At 53.0% G+C, this 20,580-nt stretch overlaps 1 protein-coding gene across 2 annotated transcripts in view; it reads right to left on the bottom strand.

The window, feature by feature from the left end:
• Positions 1–20,580, bottom strand: part of COL22A1 (collagen type XXII alpha 1 chain) — a 246,303-nt gene that overhangs the window by 75,017 nt on the left and 150,706 nt on the right. For both annotated transcript variants that reach the window (XM_073893246.1, XM_073893247.1), the window contains exons 32-40: positions 19,859–19,891; positions 15,626–15,679; positions 15,304–15,357; positions 14,516–14,569; positions 13,173–13,226; positions 11,907–11,960; positions 9,139–9,243; positions 7,891–7,935; positions 639–716 (exon numbers count right to left, since the gene is read on the bottom strand). In XM_073893246.1, the coding sequence (XP_073749347.1) occupies positions 639–716; positions 7,891–7,935; positions 9,139–9,243; positions 11,907–11,960; positions 13,173–13,226; positions 14,516–14,569; positions 15,304–15,357; positions 15,626–15,679; positions 19,859–19,891 (531 nt within the window). The remainder of the gene's footprint in view (positions 1–638; positions 717–7,890; positions 7,936–9,138; positions 9,244–11,906; positions 11,961–13,172; positions 13,227–14,515; positions 14,570–15,303; positions 15,358–15,625; positions 15,680–19,858; positions 19,892–20,580) is intronic.

The following is a 20,580-nucleotide window of genomic DNA, read 5'->3' on the forward strand; positions in this document are numbered from 1 at the left end:
AATAGCTATCCTCAACTTGGGCTGGGGTCCAGACATCCCTGGTCCTTGCAATCTCTTATAACCTCTAAAGTCACCACCTCTAAGAAGTCTGCAGACCCACGTCAATCAGACTAATGTGACTTGTTCATCGCCCTACCAGTGGGAGGACCACTTCACGGATTTCATTTTGGAGACTGTATTAAAACCTTCCTTGATTCTGTTTATGTCCTCACCTGTATCCTAACTGGAGGCAGAGGGGTAATGAACTCATTTGGCCTAAAATACACAAAAGCATGCTATCTTTCCCACATCACACCCCTTCCCCGGACAATTCGGTTTCACTGGCTATACCTCAGATTTGCAAAAGTTTGGCCAGTGAGTCATTTTTTAAATTTTTAATTTTAATGAGTTTTGTTCTTTCCTTTTTCATTCAGACAAGCCTTGGTCTCCCCAAAAGCCTTATCCCCATAGGAAATACACCAAGTTTTAGAACAAAGCCAATGGACAGGTCTACACCCCCTGACTGACTGGAGGACTGGTGAGCCACTCCTAGGTTGGCTGGAAAGGGAGAGTCCTTGCAGGCAGGCCCAGGGAGCCAGCAGGGAGTGGCTTTGTGGCTCAGAGATGGAGGAGGAAGTTCTGGAAGAATAAAGACTCACAGGAGGGCCAGCCACCCCGATGCCTGGGTCGCCACGGTTGCCAGGAGAGCCAGGGATCCCAGGTGCACCTCGGTCCCCCTAGAGAGAGGAAACACAGATTAAGAGGTCAGTTCTGGGCAGGAGAAAGCCAGTGCACAAAAGGAATTATGTCCCTCCCGCCATCCTGACTGCAAGATCCATCACTGCCTCTCCTGCCACGTGAACTCCGCATGTCCCTCCACAGCCCCCCAGGCAGCCCATCACCCACCCAGTCCACCCCACACGCACGCAGCCACCAATGGTCATCATGCACCTTTCAAAGCTTACCGTGCCCCAGCCTTGACCATGGCTCCAAATGTGGTTATAACAAGATGGTACCTCCAATGTGACCATAGTTCCAAATTTTACTGTGCTTTCTCCAGACCTCATCACGCCCCCATCCTGACCACACCCCAGATTTGACTGCGTACCTGCATTTCAAATCAAGTCCCAAATCACCAATAATTTACCCATAATTTGCCAAGTACCTATATTTCCCCAGCCCCTTCTCCAGGGGTTGGGAAAGGCAAGAATGACTGAGCTGTAACCTTTGAGCACAGGGGTGCATGGACTGTGGGTCTCAGGTCTGTCTTCAACACCTATTCACGGTTGACTCAAGAAAGTGACAAGTTCCCTGAGCTTTAGTTTCTTCATTTACAAAGGGTAGGTAACCACAGCAGCGGCCACATCAGCAGGTGGAGTGCTCATGAAACAAGGTTCCGCACGCCGAAAGCCATCCTGACACAGAGTCTGGCCCGACTCTACATGCCAGCTAGCCCTTGTGGCAGTGGCCATTCTCCTGCACCTGTCAATCTGGACTTTGATGGGAAGAGTAAAAGGGAAGAATGTTTGCCACTTCCTGTAGAAGAAAGCTGAGACTGAATCATACCCTTTTATCCACAATTTCAAAATCCTCAGCCTCCGAAAACAAGGGCTTATCCTAACTCACCTGGATCTGATGCGGGCTACTTACAACCTTCTGGGATGCCATTATCTATGGATGCTTACACATTTCTGCTGCATCAATATTAGAGTTTGATCAGGAATGCTGGCCCACAGACTACAGTCAATGTTACACCTATAGTTTGCAAACTGCTACCTTTCCAATTCCAAAATAAATCCGGCCCAGAACACACATAGCCCAGAACACACATCAGTTCTGTGTAAGAGACTGCGCACCTGTATGAGGTCAGCTGAACTCAGCCAAGCCTCACATGAACTGGTGGCTGATCTTGTTCAAGCTATTTAATGTCCCTGGGATGAGTTAACTTCTCTGACAAATGAAAAGAGCTTTAGAAGGTTGGTGCAAAAAGCCAATGAGATAATGCACAGCAATCTGAACTCAGGTGGAACTTGACATTGCTAGGCAACACGTTGCTTATTAACGCTTATGTTTCTAAGCGTGAAAAAATCTCATTAATAATCAGCTTACTCTCTAACCATCATTTCAATCAGAAAACTTTACATTTGGGCCTTTAAGAAAAGTAACATTTCTAAGATGATTCATTTTCCTGCAATAGGACTCTGGCCTGGGTGAGTACCGAAGTCACATATTTGTTCCACCAACCCTTGCTGTTTATTTCTAGCAGCAATATGGGCTCCTGGACCAAAAGATGCCCATTTCCAACACTCCGTGCTGAGTTCCGAAGAGAAATCCCATTCATGAGATACGGGAGGGAGGGGGCTTGTGAAGGTCTCACAAAAGAGATCAACCAGTCCCCAAACCTCTCTCTAGTAACAACACTGCTGGCCCTTATCATTCCAGGCCCACCGTGGCCATGCTTCCCAAGAGCCGGGGCACCCCTCCGCCTCACCCCTACCTCTGTAACAAGGCCTCCTGAAATTCTCCTGAAATTCTCCTTTAAGCCCCAGCTGGTACATTATGTTTCTTTAGGAAAATGTGATGTGACTCATTCTGCGAAGTACAAGATGCTTGGGGCTGCTAGGAAATCTAATTTGTAAGCAGGGGGAAGGAAGGGAAGGCAGGTAGTCCAGAAATAAGGGAAATCCCGGGAAAAAGTGTAACGAACAGAGGACAAACCTGTCTCTCCTCATGCCAGTTGCAAGCACACTGAGGCAGTAAGAGGGACCCGTGGGAAGATTTCGAACAGGCGGTCAGGGGACTCTAGGTCCAGTGTTAGGACAATGTCCACCTGGTCCTGTAACCCTGGACAAGTCCCATAACCTCTCTGTACCTTGGACCGTCATCAGTGAGAATGAAAGAGAACGTTTGACCAAACTCCCATGTATCCTGTGAAGACTCATTTCAAAGGGAAGACACTATTTAGCAGGGAGCATTACAAATATATTATTACCACTTTATCAGTGGAATTAGAAGACAGAAGATAAACCAAACACACATGAATGTCAGACGAATCCAGAGCCTTTTTCCTCTTTAAAATATTTAATGTAGGGCGCCTGGGTGGCTCAGTTGGTTAAGCGACTGCCTTCGGCTCAGGTCATGATCCTGGAGTCCCAGGGTCGAGTCCCGCATCGGGCTCCCTGCTCGGCGGGGAGTCTGCTTCTCCCTCTGACCCTCTTCCCTCTCGTGCTCTCTATCTCTCATTCTCTCTCTCAAATAAATAAATTAAATCTTAAAAATATATATATTTAATGTAGATTTTCTTATCATTTTCTGTTTTAGCTCGGCTCCCCTCTTCCTCCCAAGGCTGCCTCACACACCAGCAAACCCTAAGCACTGCCAGCTAAACCATGCCAACTGCCCATGTTTTAACCTCCCAAACACTGACCCATCAAATAAGACTAGCCCAATCGTTCTACTTCCACAAACCCACCTCTGCCCGTACTCCTCTCTGTCCTCCTGCACATATTTGTGTGGACCTTCATTAATCTTAACATCTTGTTCCCCCATTGTGTCTGTCTGACCCTCTGACTTCTGTGTAAGTATCTTAAAAGTAGAAACTATCCATTCATTCATTTATCCAGTAATTGAGCAAGTGTTTGTCAAGTACCTAGAATGAGTGAGACCCTACTTTGGGTACAATATCGATACAACATTTTTTAAAGATTTGTTTTAGAGAGAGAGAGAAAGTGTGCACAAGCCAGCAAGGGGGAGGGGCATAGGGAGAGGGAGGGAGAACATCAAGTAGACTCCCTGCTGAGCGTGGAGCCCCATGTGGGGCTCTATCTCACAGCCCTGAGATCATGACCTGAGTGGAAATCAAGAGTCAGCTGCCTAACCTACTGAGCCACCCAGGTGCCCCAATATCATACTTTTGCATCCATAGTGCCCAGTTTAGGGCCCAGCATTGGTGACAGCTTTTAACTGCCATCTCCTGAGGGCCAGAATGAGTGAATCCATCATTGTCCACATTTTGTCAGGTGCTAAATTCTGCCTTTGAGGGGAAATCAACTTTTTACAGAGGAGGAAGCAGGACAGAGCCAGGAGGGAGCACTCAGCCCAGCCTGGAATCTGGAGTCTCCGTTCTTTTCTGCAAGGTAGCCATGCCTGGCTCCTTTCCTGTATTTACGGCCCATTGTGATGCTAACATTTTCCCAAAGCAACAAAACTTCACAGCTTAATGGGCTGAGACTTTGAGCAAATAGCCCCAAGAAAAGAGAAAAAGACCTTAATGCTCTGTCAGGAAAAGGAAAAAGGCTCAAGATTAAGTAAAAAAAAAGGGGGGGGGGCACGTGAGCTAGAATCTGAGATACTGACTCTAGAATAAATATTTTGGCTGTAAGACATTCTGGGCCAGTCCAACAGTGTCCAGGGAAAAAATGTGAGTAAGTGTTGGTCGTGGAAGGAGATGACATCATTTCTTTCCACAAGAGCCCTTCGGGAGTTAAATAGGCTTTACTCATTTAAACAGAAAAGAACAGAGGGTCTCAGACAGACTAAACCACTTGCTCCAAGTCATCTATTCTGTAGGTCGCTGAGCTGGGATCCCAGCCCAGTTCTTTATGAAGGCAAAGCCTGTTCATTTTGCTGGAAACAACTGCCACACAAGAAAAGGAAAAGTGTCTTTAAGGACCTTCCGGCAGTTATGAGTAATTAGGAACTGAGGCTCCCTTCCTACCCCAGGGGATTCCCTTCAGCACCATGGACAGCACTTCGGGGGGCGGGGGAGGCTGGCCTTCAACAGGCTCTCTGGCCTCTCTCCATCCCTCCCTCCTTCCATCCTAAGAGCAGCCTATGCTTCAACTAAAGACCTCCTAGAATTCAAACTTACCTTCCCAATGCCAATTAGCTATGGAAATCTTTTTCTTTTTAAAGATTTTATTTATTTATTTAATTGACAGAGAGAGAGAGAGAGAGACACAGCGAGAGAGGGAACACAAGCAGGGGCAGTGGGAGAGGGAGCAGCAGGCTTCCCGCCGAGCAGGGAGATCTTTATTTCTAAACCACATTCTAACTTACAGACGTATACAGTATCAACACTGGAATGGGCCATCTCTTCCCATGCCTCGCATTTTAAATAAGAGTAAACTTTCGGCCAAAAGGACAGCATCACTCACCATCCCTGGGTCCCCTGAAGTTGGCACCAGTTGGTCAGTTGGACCCCAGGTCAAGGCTCTCTGCACTCCTGTCTCTACTATTCCTTCAGGGGTGGATAAGGGCTCTCTAGATCCCCATCTCCTTGCTGCAACCCTAAAGCCAACTCCATAGGGTGATCTCATAATAAGGACCATGAATATTTATTAAGCATGGACCTAGGACACCATGAGTTAGGCAACTATTTTTATTTGTGTTATATCACTGATTTTTCCCCAAACTCTGCCTGGGAGTTGAATTTATTGAACTCATAAACAGTTATCACAGGGAAAGGGCATCCTAAGGCATTTCTGGTGCCCTTGCCTTCCTCTCTTCTAAGAGGCTGGAGGCTCCCTGTTGGGGAGGAAAGCGAGAGCACAGGAGCACTGCCAATGACACGTGGGGCTCAGGGCATTACAGGGGGCCTCAGAGACCAGCCTCGGGCTGGTGATGGGGCCACAAGGCCCTCCAGAGTCTGGATCCGGCCCCCTGTTCCTCTCCACCCATGCCCATCCCTCTGGGCATATGGGACTATTTTATATGCCCCCAAATCAGAAGAAGTTGTTTCTAAGGGTTTTTTTTTTTCTTCTTCAGAAAATAGGAAGTTGCCATACATTTCCTCAGATGACTCTGAGAACACCCCCGTTTCTTTTGACTTTGACCGTGAACAACCAAATCACTAGCAGGGATTCACAGGAGCGATCATGACCTCAATCAGTGCAAGCTTAGGAGGCTTACAGAGGCTACCTGCCTGAATAGGGAGAAACCCAGGAAGCAAAGAAGTTTCATGTAGAAGCAGCAAGCATTCCTGAGGCCTCAAACTTCTATCCTCGATCTTATTGTCAATGAGCCTTTTACATACAATTGTAAAAAGCAACACCCTCTGTGGCTATGTTGTTGAGATCCCGAAGACACAGCACTAGCATAAAAAGGAAAACCTCTCCTACTATTAAGTGGATGGGGATCTGGGGTTTGGGATAAAGCTTCCCAGAATAGCAGCATTTATGGTTTTCAGAAGCACCGTATCCTAGCTAACATAGCTGGGAGGGATGGGGATGCACCACAGAAAAGTTTGGCTGACTCAGAAAGTGGCTCTGGGGGTGGCAGGCAATGGGACTGAAGACACACAAGAAGAATTTTTAAAAACTGTTTTCATAAATACATGCCAGTGGGCAAAAAGTAATATAACGATACAACATTTTAATGTGATTTTAAATATACATGTTACATTAAAGCAAAAAAATATATAAACATTCCAATGTCCATCAGCGATGGGCTGACCCACATTCTTAAGTTCAAGCAACGGAGATGGTTAAATCATGTTGCATTGGATGTGGGTGCGCTCACAGTATGTGCTTGTCTCTGAACACATTCCACGTCCTGCCTCGGTGTCTCCTCCTGTGTCAGTACCCCTGTGGAGAACCCCTTCCTCACCTCTTCCCCTTCCAAACCCTGCACTTTAAAATCAAGATAAAAATCACCTCCTCCAAGAAGACTTCCACAGTCAAACCAAGCTGGGCTGGGGAGCCTCCTCTGAGCTTACTCAGGCCTTAAGCTTCTCTCTACCCTAGCACTTGTCTGCTTCTGTTGACTCCTTTATCTGTTTTCCCCTCTGGTCCCTGAGCTGTTGGAGGGCTGGGAACATGTCCCATACATCAGTGTTGTCCCATAGCCCACCTCAAGGTCTGACACGTGGCAACCTAGTGGATGGGCAGCAGATGCAATCATAAATGCACTCACTGGTGATGGGAGCATAAATGAGTCCATGAGTGAACAACTCCATGTGAAGGTAACTTCAGGGAAGAGTCCCCAGTCACTCAGGAAAGCTCTCCTAAGAACAGTCCCTCCTGGGAGCGCCTGGGTGGCTCAGTCAGCTAAGGCCTGCCTTTGGCTCAGGTCATGATCCCGGGGTCCTAGGATAGAGCCCTGCACCGGGCTCCCTGCGCAGTGGGGAGTCTGCTTCTCCCTCTCCCACTCCCCCCCTGCTCATGCTCTCTCTCTTGCAAATGAATTTTTTTTTTTAATCTTAAAAAAAAAAAAAAAAGAACAGTCCCTCTTGGGCCAAGTCAGCTTTTCTGAGTTATGGTTGCAAGTGAATTGAGGGTGAGATGACAGGTATTTACCAAAGCTTCCCCCTTTCACCCCTGGGCACAGAGCTAGCCCACAAACTCCGTTTCCCCTGCTGGCAATATTGAGAGGTTGGTTGGGGGAAATGAATCGCCACCTCCAGGTCTGGCCCACAGTCTGTCCACTGTCTTTCCCTCATTTTCCATTGCACACCAAGGACTGGTAGCAGACTCAGGTCCTAGATGGTGGGACAGTCACTGGACTGAGGTGGCCGTGTGGGCCCAAGCTCTCCACCCGCCACCACTCCCAGTAGGCTTACTGGGAATGACACGTAAAAGTTTAGTGTGTTAAACATCTGAAATTTGGGGATCATGTTACCATAATTGACTAAAAACACAAAACTGCTTAGATCTATTGTTCTGCCAGGTGAAGACCAGTGTCTTCTGCAACTTCATTTAACAGCAAGCATTTATTAGGTGCCAACTGTATGGCAATGACTTCAGGATCACCAGGATCACCATTCAGAGCCCTCAAGTCTCTAGTTAAGCCAAATGTGATAAACTGCGGAACGGGGAAGTGGACTGAGGTGGCCAGAGATGCTTTACAATGAAACAATGGTTCCTTATTTCAGGCCAAACCATGACATCACGATTTGCTTGGATACACACTCACCTTGATTCCTAGAGGTCCAGGTAATCCAGGTGGACCACGAAGCCCCTGGGGAAATGAAGAATACAAGGACAGTGATGAGACCATGAATGCGCATTTTACCCGTCCACCACAAGCCAAGCTCTGTGCGTCCTATGCTGTGGGCCTGAGGAAGGCAAGGGTCTCACCGTGGCCTGTTGTTTACAGAAGAAAGCACAGTTTTTGAGCTACAAGTCTCCTGCGTGTGAGTTCTGCCTCGGCCGCCTACCGCCTCCGTGTGACCCTGAGCAAACCCCTGTATCTCTCAGCTTTCTTTCCCACTTAAGGTCTTCTACCACAGGCTCCCACAAACGTGGGAGGGCCAGCCTTCAAAGGAGAGCTCATGGTTTCCAAAGCCTGGTCCCTTTCTCATTTCCCATGATATCAAGACCTGGGGGAGCCAATGAGAAGAGTCTTCAACTTCAGGCTGAAGGGCTTTGCTTGATGCAGACGCATGGCCAGATTTAAAAAAATCACAATTTTACATTTGATTGTATTGGCTGAAAGCCAGGGTGAGGGAAGAAGAGAAGGTCCGGTCCCTTGTGGGTTTGCAGCCAAGCTCTGTGACTTCGGCAGGTGATTCACCTCCCCAAACCTCACATTCCCCATCAATAATATGGGGTTGATAATACTGCCTTGTTCTGAATGCTTGTTTCCCTCCCAGATTCATAAATTAAATCCTAAGGCCCAAGTGAAATTATTAGGAGGTAGGGCCCTTGTGAATGGGATTCCTGCCCTTGTAAGAGAGACTCCAGAGAGACCACCCACCCCTTCCATCCTGTGAGGACACAGTGAGAAGTGGACATTCTGTAACCCAAAACAGGGCCTTCACCTGAACCTGACCATGCAGACGCCCTGAACTTGGCAATGTGAATACCCTTAACTTGGACATCCAGCCTCCACGACTGTGAGAACGAAGTTTCTGTTGCTTAGGGCCACTAATTTATGGTATTTTGTTATAGGCACCTGAATGGGCTAAAAAAAAGTACTCACTTCTCAGGGTAGTTGTGAGATTAAATGTATGGTGTTTAGCGCCTGATACCATAGTTAACATAATAGACGCTCACCCAGTGCCACTTTCTGTGGATTTATGCGTATTCTCTCACTTAATCCTTGGGAGGTCAGCCAGTGTCTCTCTCTCTCTCTCTCTCTCTCTCTTTTGTTTCCTTTCCTTTTATTTTCTATTTTTAGCCTGATCGAATGAACACAGAAACCGCTGGACCTGACACTCACCGGCTCGCCGTCCTTTCCCTGTCCAGGTGCTCCAGGGAGCCCGGGAGCCCCGGGATCGCCCCTGGGACCAGCTGGTCCTGGACTCCCTTCTTCACCTGCTGCTCCCTGGAAAGAAAAGAGGACAGTTTCCAGGATGAGTGACATGCAGAAGGTAAGCTTCTCAACGGTGAGCCAGCCTGAAGGGGGTCAGGAGGCTTCTCGGTGATGCTCTGATGAGTCTACACAATGTATGTGAGTTGGCCTGGGTCACCCCAAATATGTATGCTGAAGTCCTAATCCCCCACACCTCAGTTGAGAAACAGGATCTTTGCAGATGCAATTCGTTGTTAGGTTGCGGTGGTCCCTAATCCAATACGACTAGTGTCCTTGTAAGAAGGGGAGATTTGGACACAGGCAGACACAGAGGGAAGACAGTGTGAAGACACAGGGGGGAGGCAGTCATCAATAAGCCAACGAGAGGGTTCTGGAAGAGATGCTTCCCTCATGGCCCTCAGGAGGAACCAGCCTTGATGACACTTTGATTCAGGACTTCCAGATATGGTGAGAAAAGTCAGGCAACACATTTCTGTTGTTTAAGCCACCTAATGAGTGATATTTGTCACAGCAGACTTGGCAAGCTGATACAAGGCAGAACGTGGGAATGGGCAGGATATTAGCGCTTTTATAATCCAGTCGCCTACCCTGTGCAAGAAGCATCCGGTGCATCTCTTGTGGGAGGTCCTCCCACTTCTGCTTGAACTCCTCCAAGAGCAGAGAGCTCATCACCTTGCTAGGCCTTATTCCTTTATCAGGCAGCCCTGTTACACACTGTTTCTTTCCATTCAGCCAAGAGTGCCCTTTCTGGAATCTTCCAGACATGTGACACTCAACCTTGGAGTTCCGTGGACAGAATCTAACCCCTCTTTACAGGGTAGGCCTCCAGCCACAGGAACACAGCTCAGGGCTGCAGAGTTGGGGGGGAGGAGAGAGACGCCAGAGATAGAGAGCTTCCGGGACCTGAGGAGGGAGGGAGCCGCTCTTCACAAATGCTCACCATTCGGACCACAAAGCCTAGAGCTCCATGGGGCAGCCCTGGCTGTGGAGCTTGGGTGAAACCACATGAGCCACAGGGGCTCCTCTTCCTGGGCAGGGCTCCCTGGGGGCTGAGCTGCAGTGTGAACGCTTGTAGCCGTGCCTTGCTGGAGAGAGGGTGCGGTAAGGAGCAAGGGCTGGGAAAGCAAGGGCCCCCCCCTCGGCAAGCCTAGGGCAGGATCGGCTTCCCCGAGCCTCAGGCCAGCCACTGGAGACCCAGGGAGAGAGAAAGAGCCTGCCCTGGCAGCTGGGCTTCTGACCACTTTGCAGAGCATCCCCTCCCAACGCAGCCCTGGCTCTGGGCCCTTACCCAGGCTCTTGCACAGCCAAGGAGGGGGTGTCTGGCTCCCTCTAGTGGTGGATATGCCGACAGCTCACTGCTTTCCTCCTCTTGGCTCTCAACTGGACCTCAAAACCTCCAGCATCTTGGTCACCCGTTTCTAAGGTCATCAGTGCCCTACTTACTGTGTGTCCAGAATAGAGCGCAATCTTCAGACATGGTATAATCAAGGCAAAGCAGATGGGCCAGGGTTATTTTTTCCCCTGGCTTCATCTGGGTGCTCTACTTTTATTACTGTAATCTACGATGGCATTATCTTCTTTCAAAACAAAAATTAGCACTTGCACCACATAAGGGTTATTATTGGGCTTATCATCAACCAACACTCCAAAAAACCTCAGGATATGTCCTACAGGTTGGCTGATCATTTTCCTCCGCGCTAAACCATTTTTATCTGAGACATGTATTTTAAAATCCAGCCTCCCTGCCAAAATGCAAATGTACCATCTATTCTTGTTAAATTCTGCCAAAATAGAAAGGACAAAATGATCTCTCCTTTAAAAGGTTCTGGCTAAAGTGGACCTGAAGGTATTCCCAGCAGGACATTGAGGGACCTGCGCTTAAAGGGGCCCCGGTGGAGCGTCTGCCAGGTGGAGGATATCCGGGGACGGGACACCGCTCGCGGAGGGAGATGGGGCAGCAGATCTCCTCCCCGGCCCTCTGCTGAGCCTTCTGACGGGTCAGTTCTGCACTCCGTCTTTACAACCTGCCACTGACACGTCATTGTCCTCATGTTACAGACATCAGGCGTCTCCACACCGGCACACTGACATTTGGGGGGATTGCGGCGGGGGGTGCTGTCCTGCAAGTGTGAGATTGTTGGCAGAACCCTGGTTTCTACCCACTGGCAGCCAGGAGCAGGCCCTCAGCAATGAACCCCAGAGTCACTTTCACTTCCTAAAATGCAGGTGAAACAGGACTGGGGACCTTCCTCCCCTACCTCGGGGGCATTGGTGTTCTGTGGAGATACCATGTCTCTCTTCCCTCTAATAAATGAAACTCTTTCTCAAACTTGGGAAGGCTTCAGGGTGCACACAGAGGTGTGGGATGGATATGCTGGTGCACCGAATTGAGAGAAAGGGGGCCTTGGAGTCAAGCTCCGCTATCCGAGGTGGGGCAAGTCACCTCCTTTCCCGGAGCCCCCTCGAGCCCCCATCTGTTCCCTAGGGATCTGTCTGACTCAGGTCTGCTGGGAGCCTGCCGGAGGTAGCTGCATGGCTTTCTCTCTCCTCTACCTAGAAAGCCCCTTCGGACCCCAGCGCCTGAACACAGGCCCCAGTGGCTGGGCCTCCACCTCCAGGGCTTCTCAAGAAGCCAAGTACAGATGCCGCATATGCTGAGAGCAGCTATGTCTTACCTTTTCTCCACGCTCCCCGTCTTTCCCAGGGGGCCCTCTGATGCCAGGGGAGCCCTGAAAAAAATACAGGTTATGCACATAATAAGTTCAAGATGGCCCGTGGCCCCCAGAGAAGGGTGATCCTACACCCTCATAGCCAAGGCTACCATCTGTGCCCATGGGCTCCCCATCCCTGACTTAATTTCCCAGGGGGAGACCACTCCTCCCTGCCTGCCCGCACGGTCCCTCCCTGTCCGCTCACGTGCCCCTGTGCCGAGCCTGCCCTGCCTGGTGGTCTGCCCCGCCCCAGGCAGCGGCTCTCAGAGGGCAGGGCCCGGCCTCCACTGGACACGAGGGAGGATGAGGGTGACCTAGGAACACAGGCTCCACATCAGGGCCCTGCTCCACCCCGTGCCCTTGACATCACCCGGGGCTTGACTTGGAGCCAAGGCTTAAGTGCAAGTGGCCCAGGGATACCCCAGGAGGGAAACAAAGCAGTGAGAAAGGGGAGGACAGAGGACAGTACGCATGGGTGCAGCTGGAGCCCAGTTCTGCGGGTGCTCTCGGAGCTGGTTCAGGACGCGCCCTCCGGGGCTGCCCGCGTGAAGGAGCCAGGGGTTTACACAGCCGGCAGCTTGGGCTCATGCTCATCACCATGTGTCCTACAGCTGGACATTGCGGGCTCCGAAAGCCGGAGAAAACCCTCAGGCAAAGGAACACAGGGTTGACAAGACATAGGCATGTTCCAGCACCATCTCTGGTGACCACTAAGGACATGACTCAGTCTCCCTGTGTCTGTTTTTCCTCTCGGGTAGAATGGAAGCAGTGAGAAAAATCACCTCCCAGGGTCAAGGGGATTCCATGAATTAACGCATGCAGAGTTCTTAGAAGAGATGCCGCCATGTGTAAATGATCAGCCTCTAGGGACCCTAAGGGTCGGGACCCCTGTGAATCCTTTAGGTTTGTCCTGTCTCTTTGAAAGGCAAACTCGGAGGCTGACCCCAACATCCCCGATGTTCACAGGCTTTCTGCAGTTTTCTGCAGTTCTCACAGTTTTGTTTCCCACTCGGACATCTGATGAGTGGCCTCGAGCCTTAGGCTGGTGAACTTTCTAGGTGACCTTGTCTGGGATGCCCATTTTTCCAGCTGTCAAATGGGAGCAAGGATGGCTGTGCCTACACCACCACCCCTCCGCCCGCTTCAGGGAGGAGAATAAACATGTTAACCTGCGGGGGGGGCTGCTGTGGATCTGCAAGCAGCACTGGTGCCCGCCCCCCCATTACTCACCGCACTTCCTGGGGGGCCGCCGGCACCAGGTGGGCCCGCGGTTCCAGGACTGCCCTATTCAGAAGCAGAAGTTTAGAAAGGCTCAATGTATCAACGACAAGCAGTTACCCCAGAGTCTCTCTAAACCTGCCTTCTCCTCAATTCACTGTAGCTTGCTACTTCTGACCGGACGTTCCCCCCACGGGCAAGGTGAGCCTCCTCCCGTGCATATGTGGTGGCAGCCGGCCAGACCTCCAGTGAGTGGGATGCTGGCACAGACGTGGGAGACAGGACAGAGGGCTCTTGGAAGCTCCTTAAGACCAAGGCGTGGAGGTGGCAGAGGTAGGGTGTGCGTGTGCACTTGTGTGCGTGTGTGTGCATGCCTGTGTGTTGACTTTGACAGATGAATCAGGGAATGCTTCCTGGAGGAAGTGGACTTGAACGCAACACTGATGGTTAACAAAGAGTCCATGGGAGGAGGCGTGGGGGTCAACACCCATGGAGATGGGAAGCAGGGAACTCCCCAAGGACTGGAGGCTACTCATGTTTCTCCCAGGCGTCCGTGCCTGCACTCGGCTTCATTGCCCGGCATGCTGCCCTCCACCCAGGGTTCTCTCTCTCTACTAGCCGGGAGGAGCCTGCCATCTGCACCCGCCCTGTGACATCCACGTCACTCATTGCCCTTGGCTGACCCCATTCCCACTCGGCCACAGGCACAGATGGTCTGGGTGTGCAAATGCCCCCCAGCCGGGGGCCTCTAACCCACAGGCCAGGACCTCTAACTACCACCACTGCTTCACACAGAGCCGGTGTGGAGGTGGCCTCATTCCACCAGCGCCACACAGGAGCCTGAGCTCTGCAGCCCTGCACCAGGACACTTCACTCCATCAGCCCCCAGGGTCCAGTGCCCACCCCACGGAGATTCTGGCCCCGCAGGAGGCGAGGCACAGCAGCAGAGAGCTCAGAAGGCGTGTGCATGAAGGCACCTGTCTGCCCGTGTCCCTAGCTGCCCCTGTGTGCTGGGAGTTCCTACAGGGGTGTGTGCATCACTGTACATGTGCAGGCTGGTTTTAGAATACGTGTATGTGTGAGTGGGTGTTGGTGTGTCCCTGTGTGCCTCACCCCTGTGTGTGTGGAAGGACACTCCATTTGTGGGCTGGGCATGTGGACAAAGCCCTGAAATGCTGGGAATGTTGCAGAGACCAGGATGTCTCTCTTGGTCCTCACTGCTCCAGGGATGCCTGGCCCTGGCCGAGCACTCTGCCCATCCCTCCCATCAGCCCTGAGCTGTGAGCCCAGGGGCACGTGCCCAGCCCAGCCTCCCTCCCTTTCCCCCAGGAGGCATGTGGGGCATGAGGACTCACAGGGTTTCCAGGTGTTCCAGGAGCCCCACGTGGGCCTTCTTGTCCCTTGGCACCCTGCCCGGGACACAAAGGGGGAGGTGAGACATCTTGGGGAAGCTGCCCACGTCCTCAGGCAGGGCCATCTCGGGGACAGCCTGCTCATCAGAGTCAGTGGATGCAAACGGCAGCACAGGGGGCGGGTCCGAAGGAAGCAGAAATCACACCCCACCCCCCCCGGCCCTGGGGCTCGGCCTGTTATCTCGCCCCATCCTCACCACCCCCAGGGACAGGTGTCAGCGCTGACACATTATTAGATAAATGCGGCTCACAGTGACAGGACGGCCCAGGCCCAAAGAGGCAGCCAGCGCCCCCCTGGGGTCTGGGTCCCCACAGGTCACTCCAAAGGGACCTCTCCAGAGAACGTGCCTGAGAGAGGCAGTTTCTAAGAAGCCCAAGCAGAGAAAAATGACAACAAATCAAAATGCTAAACCACACCAGCGTCCCTTACACCAGAGCTGCCAATCAGAGCTGGGAAGGAAGGCATTCCTGCATCTGAACCGCCCTGTGCTCTAGCATCGCTTCCCCATCCAGGAGTCCAGAGGCAGCACCCATCCCCAGGGCTGCATTCTGGGGGTGCCTTGTGAGGGCCTTCCGCCCTAAGGCACTGGGCTCACGGCACCTAAGGCAGCGCCCCCTGGTGGGCAGCCCCCAAACGCCAGGCACACTGACCAGTGGGGACAGGGAGGGACCGGGGGGCTGCTGGGGATTCCTGCACCTCAGAGCCCACAGGTGGAGAGGGGGCTTCTTACCGGTGCTCCAGTGGGTCCCCGAGGCCCCAGTTCTCCAGGATGGCCCTGGGATCCCTGCAACGCAACAACCATCAAGGAACTACCTCATCATCCTAGCTCTTAGCAGAGGGGGGCGGGGCAAGGACACATGCAAGGGGTCTGATTTGGGATCCACGGTGAGGACGTGCTCAGAGCCCTGAGGAAGGAGGGAGGCGCTGCATTCAGTTAGCGGGGATCCTGTGGGTAGATCGTACAGTTCAGACCTGCCGCCACACGGCCCTTGGACGGCCTGTAACCAGTGCACAGGCTGAAGGGCATGGGGTGCAGGGTGCGGGGCACTCACCGGTTCCCCAGGCACGCCGGGGTCACCCTTCTCTCCTTTTGGCCCTTGCTCTGCCTGTGGGAGAAGCACAGAGTAGAGCAGACATGCCCTGCCCTGCCCACAGATCCGCCGCACTGCCCCCACCGCGCCCCGTCCTTTGTCTGCACCTGACCCCTTAGCAGAGGCTGCTCCCTCAGCCTCTCCCCTGTGGCCCCACTTGGGCTCTGATGATTCTTACTCACCCTTCAAATCTAAGACCAAGAATCGCTTGCAGGGAAGCTGACCCCAAACTCGGGGACTCTCGTGGCAGCGCCACGACAGTCCTCCACAGACCTGGCCCACAGCAGTTTAACCCTTCTTTGTACGGTTTGGGTTCGACTCCCACCCGCTTCAGCCCCGAGCCCTGCAAGCACCGATCATCAATGAATAATGATGGAAGGAAGGTTGGGCAGAGACTTTTCTCAGACTCCAAGTTCTCTCCTTCCTTGTCTTGATGAGGAAGCTGGGGAAAGGGCTTTGCTTGAGGGATCTGGCAGACTGGAGACTGAATGCTGCACTCTTGGTGGCCAGGCTGGGGTGTCTAGTCTTGCTAAAGAAGAGATGGGCCACAGGCAGGAAAAGGGGTGCCATGTTGGGAGCTGCCCAGAATGGAATAATCTAATGGGGGAAGAGACAGGCCATTCTCCTGATCTGCTGCTATCACATCCAGGACTCCCAACACTCCTCCCGGGAGGGGTAGAGAGACAAGTGCTCTTCACAAGTGACAGGGAGAAGGGCAGACAGGAGGCTCCATCGGGGCAGACCTGGAAGGGCTTAGGCCTCTATCTTTCAAGAGCTGAAGGGCCATCGTGGGAGAGGGGTGGAGACAGTGGACCATAGTGAAAACAGCCTCAGCTCTAGATCCATAGGAACTGACTTAGAACTCTGCTTCTCCAGTGTGCTGGCTCTATAACCTTGGGTGAAGTATTTAAGCCACAGTGTCTTCTGTGACCATAGCTGCAAAATGAACAGGTGTTCTCTCTTGCACACAGCATGAGGATTCAGTGACACACAGAAGGGGCAGCAGAGAAGAGCCCCAAAGGGGAGAGAGTGGGGTGGGTCTGTGGAGCTGTCTGGGGAGACCAGGGTAACCACGGAAGCCTGTGCATCAGAAGGGCCGTGCATGGCTCCTTCTACAGGAGCAGGACCTAGAGCTGTCCGAGAGTGCCACGGGCTGTTTAGGGAGACACTAGGCACCCCATCTGCAGGAAGGTCCTGGGAGAGATGGGATGAGCACTGCCTGAAGTAGACAAGGGAGACCTGCAAAGGCAGGGTTTTGAAAGCACAGGCTTCTTTCTGAGACCGGGAGGCCTAGAGAGGACCCTGGAATCATCTAGAAGGCAAACTCTAACATGTGCATTAGGGAGCCTGGGGCAGGCTAGTGGCAGGAGACACTGGTGGACAGGCTGCTTTCTCTCGCCATGCACAGGCAGCCTCGGGAGACCTTGCCCCAGAGGGTTCTGCCTGTCCCGAGTGACGGGTGGGACCCCCAGTTAGCATCTGCGTGGCCCTGGCTGGTTTTCTGCCTGCATCGTGTGTCACACACAATCTGCATGGTCTACCTCGGGGAGCTGTGGCCAAGACTCCCTGTGATTGCTCTAGCAAACACTCGGTGGCACCAACACAGGTGTGGCCTCTTTCCTCTAGAGGCTCCATGGCAAACCAGCTCAGAACACACTCTGGCTCCATTCACCAGGGACGGCAACACCTTTCCCCCAGCACGTTTTCCTCCTAGAAAACTTTCCACGGGGGGATTTTCCAAACTCTTTGGTCCTCCAGTCACTGGCCATATAACCCAAAAAGACAAAAGGGCCCATGGGATTATCTTGGGTGATGCACTGGGGCAAGAGACTGTAGGTGGCAGGAAGACAGGCTCAGGACCCACGAGTGGTCAGGCCAGGCCAGAGGAGGGACCCCTGGGGGCTCAGGGGCAAGGTGCTCCAGCCATTTCCAGCCCAGGGCCCGGGAGTCAGCGGGGAGGCAGAGCCTTCACTCCAGGAGCACATAGTGGGTGCTCATCAATAATCACTGAATGCATGGGTGTGACTGGCTTCTCTTCCTGACTCCCCCGACTGGTGAGGTCAGCCACATCCACACCCTGTCTGCGCTCAGTGTCGTCCCAGCAAACTCAAGCACTGGGTGGCATCCTGAAGATTCCTTTGCAGGCTGAGGGGGCAGAGTAAGGCTGCCCCAGACCCTTCCCCAGATAACTGCTTCTGCACCACCTTCTACCCCCATCCAGGTGCAAAGGCCCTCTGAGGTCTTAGCTGCATTTTTTCCCAGCCCCAGGCTGCGTGTCCCTCCTTCCTCCAGCGAAGGACTGGACCCCCCTCCAGACCTGCACACTGCCTCAAGGCCTCCCCAGGTGTGGTCCGCAGCCAGCCCCAGCAGACTTCCCCATCTCCAGGCAGAGGGAGGTGGGCTTTTCCTCCCAGGCCTCCTGCCCCGCTCTGTTTCCTTGCTTCATTAATGCCCCAAACTTTGCCACCCATTCCCTGTGCAGGCACTAAAAGGAGCGGGCCTCCGGAGAGCAGGGAGATGTCAAACAACACGTTTCCAAACCATCAATAAAAATACAGTTACCATGGCAACGAGGCCAGTCCAGAGAGATACATGCAATAATCCACAATGAATCTTTTTTTTTTCATAGACACAATTTCCTCACTTTGCAACCTGAAGTCAGTGGCTTCCTGGTTTCCAGAAATCTCAGACCCTGCAGGAAGTGTTCCCATTGGGGGACAAAGGGGAAGCTTTGCAGACCCCGGCTCCCCATCATGAGTCTTCTAGCCAGAATGCCTTGGAAATCATCTTTAATGGAGCAATTCCTTTAAGGAGAGGCTGGTCCTGTAGGCTTGTCTCCAGCTCAAGGGGCTCAGGGTGGGCCCACGGGAGGGAGACCCAGAGGACAGAGGGGAGGGAGGCAACGTGAGGTAGCGTGATGTGAGTGGCCACCATCTGGGCAAGCCAAGTCTCAGTAGCAGGGGGGGGACAGCCGCTCTGGCCAGTCATGGCCTTACAGCTGACAACTCCACCTCAGTTCCTATCTCCAAGGCAGGACCTCTGCAACTTGCTTAGCTTCTCTGACCCACAAGGCATCATCTGTGAAATGGGGGCACATCTGCATCCCTCAGGGACACTCCTTGCTGCCTTCCTGGCACCTGCCATGTGAGATGCTCTCCTGCTCCCTTTGAATCCTTTTATCTTGCTGAGTAAGGGACACAGCCAGAGCCACACAAATCTGTTCTCTCCAAAAGGCAACTCCCAACAACTTCTGAAGTCCACGCCGCCCAGTGACACCCCGTCCACCACTCCTCCTCCCCATCTCACCTCCAGAGAAGCTCAAAGGACTTCTCCTTCTACCAGGATCTCAGCAGAAGGAGATCCTGGCTCAATCCCCCTGCTCCCAACTTTCCCGTCAAATACAGGATTCACTGCAGCTTCTTATGTGTATCTAGTTGACACCGAGCACAAGGAGAAAGCAACTATGGAAACACTGACGTCTGCAGGCTCTCAGCAGCTGTGTGGTCCGGAGCAGTGAGAAGCCCATCCTGAGAGCAAAGAGGACCAGCAAGCACGTGCCTCTGACCTCAGTGCTGCTGAGGGCAAGAGGAGAGCCCGGAAACACTTCTTTCCCCAAGCGCCTTTTGCGAACAGAGGAGGAAAAGCTTCCTAGCGGTTGCAGTGATGGTGAGCCTCCTTGTCTGTCAAGGGTCAGTCTTCACGGGAAGCCCCAAGTGCTCCCTCCACCAGCCACCCCCGAAGCTGGCCGGGTCTACACTGTCTACTCTCAGAACAGCCCCTCTTAGACCCAGGGCCCCACCCCCGATGCGCTTCGGTCTCCGGGTCCCCTTCACGGCCCACATCCTCAGTAATGCTTCGTGGGATTCTTCAGTTGCCCGCCACGGCACACAGCCCTGTTCTCCTCTAGACCACCAGCTCTTTGTGCAGCGGAGAACCAACTTCCCCCAAAGAAAGGGCTGGCCCTTGCCCTCAGCCTGCAGGAGGGACCTCCAGGCCACTGGACCGCCTGCCTGACACTGGAGTCAGGTCCTTGCAGGGCCCGTCCTCACCACCCCACCCTGGCTGCCAGGACAGATCTGGAAGTGCAGCCACTGGGCAGCCCCGCGTGGTGGGGCTGAGTCAGGACCTGGAGCACGCAGGCATCGCGGCCTGGCTGGGGGGCACCTGCAGCCCCAAGGGGCCGTAGCTACTTACTGGCATCCTTGGGTGTGGTGTGAACAGGGACGTCTGAAAAGGAAACCCGAGAAATGAGAAAAGCGTGACTTGACTGTCACAACCTGCCCCTAAGAGACGGACCAAGTGGGAGAAGGGGACCCCAGGGCTTCCTGGAGTGACTGTTAATGTGGACAGGCACCATGACTGATCGCTCCCCAGCGTCTGAGCTGAGGTTGAGACAGGGCAGAAAAGCACTGTGGGTAGATGGGGGACCCTGGAGTTTCACCCCCCACAAAAACACTGTGTGACCACCTGTCAGCTTCTATTCCCTCACTGGCAAAGTGGGGTGGAAAACTCCTCCACCCAGGGTGCTGGGAGCTGAAACAGAGAGGCCACGCAAGTAATCAGAGCCTGGGACCCCGGGCCCTCCCCCAGAGTCCACCACCACCAGCATCCACTGGCGATGATGTACGTGAGGAGGAAACCAGGGGAGGTGTGCTCTGAGCACCAGGAGCCAACTTATGCAAAACTCTTTATCCCAGGAGTCAGCACAGGCAGCCTCGGGAGACCTTGCCCCAGAGGGGCAAGGATCGCCGTGGACCTGCCCTGTGTGTGGCCCTCCAGCCCCACCCCACATTCACACCACAGTTAGCGTGTCGCTGACTTCAAGGCTTCTCGGGCCCCAGGACGTTTGCACCTGACACTCCTCCAGCCGGGAACGTGCTCTCTTCCTCCCTTTATCCAGCTGACTCTAGTCCATC

This window comes from Callorhinus ursinus, unplaced genomic scaffold (assembly GCF_003265705.2).
Source record: "Callorhinus ursinus isolate GAN/ISIS: 27379988/994484 unplaced genomic scaffold, GSC_fseal_2.0 scaffold5, whole genome shotgun sequence".
Lineage (NCBI taxonomy): Eukaryota > Metazoa > Chordata > Mammalia > Carnivora > Otariidae > Callorhinus > Callorhinus ursinus.